Genomic DNA, 7,229 nt, shown 5'->3' with positions numbered 1-7,229 from the left:
AGTGTGATAATTAAATAGATTAATTAAAAAAAATAAAGAAAAAAAACAAACAAGAAGAAAAAACTAATAGTAATATGTATATGCTTGACCTAATAGTAATATGTATAATATTATTAAACTTACATGACTCAAGTTTAAGTGAGTTTAGCTCTGACTGCAAGATCATGTCATAAAAGTGTGATAATTAAATAGATTAATTAAAAAAAATAAAGAAAAAAAACAAACAAGAAGAAAAAACTAATGAAGAAAAAAAATGAATTAATTGGGTTAACCCGTCAAACTCGGGATACGTGTCATGGGTGTTTGATACTTATATAGAAAAAAAAATTAACGGGTTAACTCGTCAAGCCTGAGATACGTGACATGAAAGTCTGATAATTAAATAGAAAGAAATTTAACATTAAAAAACTAAATCAAACGAAAAAAATTTATTAAAAAGAAAAAAAGAAAAAAAATAAATTCCAGGTTAACTCGTCAAAACAGGTTAACCCGTCAAACCCGGATTTGTGTCATGAAAGTCTGATAACTAAATAAATTAAAAAATTAACATTAATAAACTAAATTAAACAAAAAAATTCATTAAAAGAAAAAAACACAAAGAAAAAGGCAATAAAAAAAACCCATAAAGGCATAAAAAACAAAAAAACAATTTTTTTTTTTAAATTAAAATAAAAAACAGCTTAGTGTTTTATTGGGAACTGTATTATGCAGTGTACAATAAAACACTGATGCAATGTATAGTTTATAATATAATATAATATTTTTAAACATTCACAATATTCATCCTTATGTTTGGCTCCCAAATAATCAATTATTTTCTTATTCGCCCCTCCAACCTGATCTGAGGTTTCACCCCTAATTGTAATTATAGTGATAGAACCTGAAAGGACTTGGGAAGTCGACTCGAGAAGCGGTCGAATTAAAATGTAGACTAGTCAGAGTTAAAAAGTTAAAAAAAGAAAAAAGCTTAATTAATCTTGTTAAAAATAAGAGTTGATTCTTTAATCCAATCTAAACTTGACTTCAAATCATCAACTCTTTTTATATTTTAAATCAACCTTCTGATCCATGATCCAAGGCCCCGGTTTTGCACAAATAAAAACTTGTTTTTTATAGTATTTGACTGCGATGTTGGTGTGTTCTACAAAGAACTATTGTCTTTTCTTGTTAACCAATAACCGCAACACTTGTCTATTAGCCCGTTACCCATGAGAGTGTCCAAAAGCTGCAAACAGGTGTGTTCACAAAACAAGCTTTCAATAGCCATGGGTGCAGAATAATGTCGAGTCAATAGCTGGCGGGGATTCAAAAGCACACCGGCTGTATATTCCTAGTTTTACTTCTCTCCATTTGTCAGCTTCCAATCAGCATATGCCAGTTTTTATTTAGGTAGCATCGAGAGCTACTCTCCAAATTAATCACTGTTCGTCCTCTTCGTTACTCCCTTTATGCTTTGTCATTGATCAAATAGCCCAGCAAACCTCCCATCGCAGCATACTATAAACTAGAAACCCTTGTGTCTTTTTCTCTGTCTGTGAATATCAAGCTCATTAATGGCACTCCATGAAGAGGATTCATTGATATCCGAGCTGAATTTAGCATGTTCTGATTTGAAAACACTGCTTCAAGCCTCTTCCAAGATTGAAGATATCTTAGAAAAAATGGATAAAAAGTTCGATGTTATAGATGAAAGTCTCTCAACATCCTCAAGAAGAGTAGCTCCTTTGCATTCTTTGGCCATGGCTGCAAAAGCCCTTGAAACCAGAATCAATAGAGCTGTCTCTCCCGCCCTTGCCCTCCTTGACAGCTTCAAGCTCTGTGAGTCTCTCCAACAGAAGCTCCTCGAGGTTTCCTCCCAATTATCTGCAGATAAAAATCCCAAGAAACGGCTAAAGCTCTTGCTTAAACTTGTTGATTGTGTTGATAAGCTAAATGCAGTCATAAACACAATTAGTGAAGATGGTGAGCCAGTGATTCAAAAGCTGCAAGAGGTGGTGGAATTCTTGAGCAGGACCAAAGCCACGGATCAGTACAGGGCGTATAGATTAAGAGAGACTTTGATCACACTCAAGATTCTTTACGAGACAGAGATTGATGCAATGAAGTTTGATGGGTTGCTTGACGAGGCTTTACTCAATTTGCAAGATGAGCATGAGAGCATACTGCAGAAACTGAAGCACCATAATATTGATGAATCCCAGGGGGATAATAAACCTGACATGGCTGATTCTGATCTAGGAACAGAGCTGGAGATTGAAGTCCTCAGACGAATTTCAGAAACTCTAGCCGCCAATGATTGTCTGGACATATGCATTGATATCTACGTCAAGGTATGTGACGAATAAACTTTTTTTCTTAAAAAGTTTGCTGACCTCTAGAAAGCATAGCAGAGAAATATGAAGCCATGCTTACTTCTAACTTGAACACATCAAATTCAAACAATTCGATGTTTTAATAAATCATTCATAAGATATCACGGTATTAATATATAACGCAAATTGCTAAAGATCTAGCAACTGAAGTCTTATATATTTCTTCTTCTTCGATAGGTGAGATATGTAAGAGCAGCGAAAGCATTGATGCGGCTAAACCCAGATTATTTGAAGACTTACACTCCTGAAGAAATTGATGAAATGGAGTGGGGGACTTTAGAGACAGCGATAAGCCTTTGGATTCAACATTTTGAACTTGCATTGAGAACAGTATTTGTGTCCGAAAAGAAGCTTTCAAACCAAATCCTGGGAGGGATTTTGGATGGAGCTGTCTGGCTAGAATGCTTTGTCAAGATTGCAGATAAAATCATGGCAGTCTTCTTTCGATTTGGAGAAGGTGTTGCAAGGAGCAATAAAGAGCCCCAGAAGCTTTTTAAGCTCTTAGACATGTTTGACTCCTTAGAAAAGCTTAAGACGGAGTTCTCTGAGATTTTTGAAGGCGAAGCTGGTGCTGATATATGTACAAGATTTAGGGAACTAGAAAAACTCCTCGTCCATTCTTCAAGCAAAGTGTTTTGGGAGTTTGGTCTCCAAATTGAAGGCAATTCAGATGGTTTCCCTCCACCACAAGATGGTTCAGTCCCAAAACTTGTAAGATATGCCATTAACTATCTTAAATACCTTGCCTCAGAAACTTATAGTGCACCTATGGCCAAAGTTCTCCTCACAGAAAAAATATGGAAAGCTGGAATTTTATCGAAACCTGAACCTGAAGAGAACTTACTCAGAGATGCAATTACCAACATCATGGAGGCACTTCAAAGGAATGTGGAATCGAAAAAACTGCGTTACAAGGACAGAATCCTGCCCCAAGTATTTGCCATGAACACATATTGGTACATTTACATGAGAACAAGAAACACGGAACTTGGGAAGCTATTAGGAGAGCAGTACTTGAAAATGAATTACAAGGTTGTTGCCGAGGAATCAGCTTACATGTATCAAAGGCAAGTTTGGAAACCTCTTGTGAGATTGCTTGACAAGGAAGAATTGAAAAGAGAAAACAAAAGTGACAATGAGGATACGAGGGCTTTGATCAGAGAGAAAATGGAAGGTTTCTTGAAGGGCGTTAGCGAGGTTTCACAAAGGCATAGATCAGGGTCTTACACAATTCATGATGTTGATCTGAGAGAGCAGATCAAAGAAGCCACTGTGAAGCTAGTGGTTCCTGCTTACATTGAGTTCTTGAATGCTTATTCAAGTGCTTTGCCATCTAAATCATATGTTAAACCTGAGGCAGTCCAGGGATTGTTGGATCAGATTTTCAACGGCAGCGATGGCAAATTGAAGCGTCGTAATTCAAAGCACCGGACACGTGGAGGGACTTCATCTTCCTTTGACGGTGAGAGCAAGGATTTGAGAAGGTTAAGGTCGTATACTAGCGACATGTAGCTCTTTGTTGGGAACAGGATTCCCTTGTTCTGTTTTGCGTGTGAATTTATAGCATATTCAAACGTTAATGTACCAAAAAACACAAAAAAAAGCATATTAAAATATGAAGCACCATCTCTTACAACTGGAACTAGTCTCTAATTAAGAGATGTTCCGAGAAGAGTTGACCTGGTAAAGTGGGTGATACGGTAGGTTAACTTTCATATTTTTTTTTTTTTGTCTAAAATAATGTTTTTTAAGTTTTTTTTATAAATTAAAATGATATTTTCTGGGTTAGAGCCGAGTTGAACTGGTAACCTATGTAATGACTTAACAAACACACGATCCAAGCTAGACCATGTCTGATAACTATGCAAAATAATTCCATGCTTTCTACGAATGTAATGGAGCACTACAACGGCGCAGTTTGTTGCTATGCATTGCCGTTCGAAAGGAAATAACAATGCCATGTTTCAACGAAAGCACCAATCCATTATTTGTGGCCTTGTCAAGTAAAAGATTTGCCATTAGATAAAACTTCAATTTTGGAATCAAAGTTCAAGTTGAATGGGAAACTTGACCCAATTTGGTGTTGCTGGTTAGCCTAATTTTGATTTCTTTATGGTTGCGGTGATTGTGGTATGACCAGTTGTCTCCCGTCCCTGCATTCTGCCATCTTTCAATATGTTTCCTGCCATATTGCTTGGAAGATGATGGAGATACGAAGACTTTTTTCACAGCACTCTTCACATTCTCTCCTGCTTCTCACTGAAGGGAATTTGTGAGGACAGGAAGTTGGAATATTATCTTGTGGCATATGATGATACAGCATAATTGTAGTTGTGTGCTCAAATCCAGCTTTGCCAAATTATAAGCTTGATAGCGTTGTCTTTGCTAGCAGTTATACTGAATTGTCTTTGCTTTGCCCCCTAAATTCAAGTGATGAGACATGCATAACTGCGGGTGCTCAGTCAAGTCCAGCCTGACTTGGGAACCTTGCATCTAAATGGACAAAAACCAGCGATAACTGAGAGACTCTAGAGGGTAAAATAATGATGATCATCGGCATCTATTGGAAGTCAATAGATAGCAATAAGAATCCACAAATTACACGAGTTTAGCTCACCATATCACATACTATAACCATACAAGTCTTCTCATCTCATGCGAGCATCCATAATAGCATAACAAAATCCAAATACAACAACAAAAAAAGCTCACACACTTCAATGAGAAATATGAAATATCATGATTTTAATCTAGCTCATAAGCATAAAGACATTTGGACTGCAGGGAAAGTGTGAACCATGAGGGTGACAGCAACATCATAAGGCAGGAAAATGCAGGATGAACATGTATCGTTCAGCAGATTATGACTCGGCAGCAACTTCTCTTCCATTAGTTTTGTTGTTCATGGAGTCCTTCTCAATATCACCCTCAAGTTGGCTCAAGTTTCCCTTTTCCTTGATAAGTTGGTTGTGGTGGTGTTTGCAGTAGAGGCGACCTTCATGTGCAATGTAGTTTGATGGGCTAATTGTACATCCTCCGTGGATGCATTTGAAGCAGCTTTTGTGGTAAGGAGTTCCATTCACCGAAACCTTTTAACAGAAAATTTTAGTACATGATGATTAAGTAAAGGAAAAGTATAGAACATGGAAATAAGTTGCGTCTGCTCGTTTTGTGAGTTGGGTATTTTTGAAATGTGGCAATCTTTACCTTCTCAGTTGGATAGACAGTGTTCTTGCAGCCGAAACACTTTTCTCTGGTTCCAGCGAACATGGTCGAGACTTTAGTTGACACAGGTTTCTGTTCAAGACAAATCATGTTCAAAACCAAAGAGAGGTGGTAGAAACTCAATTGAAAGCCATAAGAAAGCATCTAAATGTCAGGAATATAGGCAAAAGAAATTACCTCACCATCAACAGGTTTCTCTGGCTTTACAATTTTTGGTGTCCCTGCAAAGGAAGTTAAATGCGAGTAAATCAGTTTGAATTTGAAAGGGAAATGAAGAACTTATGCAACACTGGCTTCCTAAAAGATTTTCTTTATCTTTTACCCTCAAAGCTTTTGTCAAGACTGCCAGTTCTTTTGAACAGTTGATCAAAATGTGGCCTGCAGTAGAGAACCCCCTCAAAGGAATTGTAGTTGCCAAGCTGCAAATAGAACCATCTGTCAACAGATTGCATATAAGAACTACAACTTGATTGATTATCTTCAACCATCTCTCTCTCAATAAGAACTGCTGACTTCGCTTAACAGTGGACAGATCAGTGAGAATGCATCAAAAGAAGAACAGCTGAAAGAAATCATGTCACTTCAGAACAGTAGAAAAATCAGCTCACTGTACCCTATAAGGAGCTCCTCCACCTGAAATGTTCGCTTCAGTGAATTGAATTTTGAATTGTTGGCTGATCTATTTTCGGCACTGTTAGTTTCTGCAGGGTTTTGGTATCTAAAAGGTGATATCGCACTGCTCATAAAATTGCAGGGGTTTGAATTTGAACATTAGCATGATAATCCAGTCATCCATGATACAGGACAAGTCGAGGTCGGTATGCAATTATGAAGGGTGGATAGCTAAGACCGGGAGGACAAAACTAGAACCAAGAAGCTACAGAAATGCTGGGAATACATGGAGCTCAATCTGTATTTAGTAGAAACAACTAGGCATCCAACTTTAACATTTGCTAAAATACATGGATCTACCAAGTTTTTGATCTCTTATCAAAATTCTTACAGCATACCTTGAGGGTTCCTTTGCAATGATGGCATCGGAAGCAAGCCTTATGGTACGCACGGTTATCGGCTGTTAACTTGTCGACAAGATAGACAGTCTTGTCACATGCCATACACTTCTGGGTTGTTCCTGCAAATGCCATGGCTTCAGAATTCTCACCCAGATGCAACTTTAGTCTCTATGCTTCTATCTCCTCCCTTCGTTTTGTTTCCGTTTAGGGACTAATGTGGAAGAGTAGTGATGAGGGGAAGATGAGGAAGAGAAATGATGAACAGGTGTAGTGGGCTGCAGGATGCTGCTGAGACCAAAAGCAGTGTTGTATAATTGAAGTTAGTGGCAAATGGCAATCATTTTGTCCAACTTTGAAGCACCTAACTACCGCTGTCTATAGATTTTTTTTATTTTTTTGCCTGTACTCTTAACACTCGTGAATAAACCGGTGAAAATCTGAAATCCTAACTTTGTTTTGGTGGTGTGGTTGGATTTTCTCCGAATGTTTACCCTCATTTGGTGAAATGTCTTGTCGAGATTTTCCTTTATTGTTTGTGATGTCAAAGGCATAATAGCCAAATAGCAATATTTAGCAAATAATTCAAGAGCCGTTTTGATATGCATTAATTAATGTAAGA

The 7,229-nt window shown here is 37.4% G+C and overlaps 2 protein-coding genes across 2 annotated transcripts; one reads left to right on the top strand and one right to left on the bottom strand.

The window, feature by feature from the left end:
* Positions 1 to 1,335: 1,335 nt before the first annotated feature.
* Positions 1,336 to 4,096, top strand: LOC133682576 (exocyst complex component EXO70I-like). Its single transcript, XM_062105969.1, has 2 exons — positions 1,336 to 2,330; positions 2,550 to 4,096. The coding sequence occupies exons 1-2, from the start codon at positions 1,554 to 1,556 to the stop codon at positions 3,882 to 3,884; spliced, it is 2,112 nt and encodes a 703-aa protein (XP_061961953.1). The 5' UTR covers positions 1,336 to 1,553; the 3' UTR covers positions 3,885 to 4,096.
* An 812-nt stretch (positions 4,097 to 4,908) lies between these two features.
* LOC133682574 (LIM domain-containing protein WLIM1-like) lies at positions 4,909 to 7,013 on the bottom strand. The gene is made up of 5 exons (XM_062105968.1): positions 6,608 to 7,013; positions 5,920 to 6,016; positions 5,775 to 5,818; positions 5,580 to 5,669; positions 4,909 to 5,461 (listed from the first exon to the last, which is right to left on the bottom strand). Exons 1-5 carry the CDS (start codon positions 6,740 to 6,742, stop codon positions 5,234 to 5,236), a joined length of 594 nt encoding a protein of 197 aa, XP_061961952.1. The 5' UTR covers positions 6,743 to 7,013; the 3' UTR covers positions 4,909 to 5,233.
* Between the last annotated feature and the right edge of the window lie 216 nt (positions 7,014 to 7,229).

Source organism: Populus nigra, chromosome 2, assembly GCF_951802175.1.
Source record: "Populus nigra chromosome 2, ddPopNigr1.1, whole genome shotgun sequence".
In the NCBI taxonomy this organism is placed as follows: domain Eukaryota; kingdom Viridiplantae; phylum Streptophyta; class Magnoliopsida; order Malpighiales; family Salicaceae; genus Populus; species Populus nigra.
This window is presented reverse-complemented; position numbering and strand designations above follow the sequence as displayed.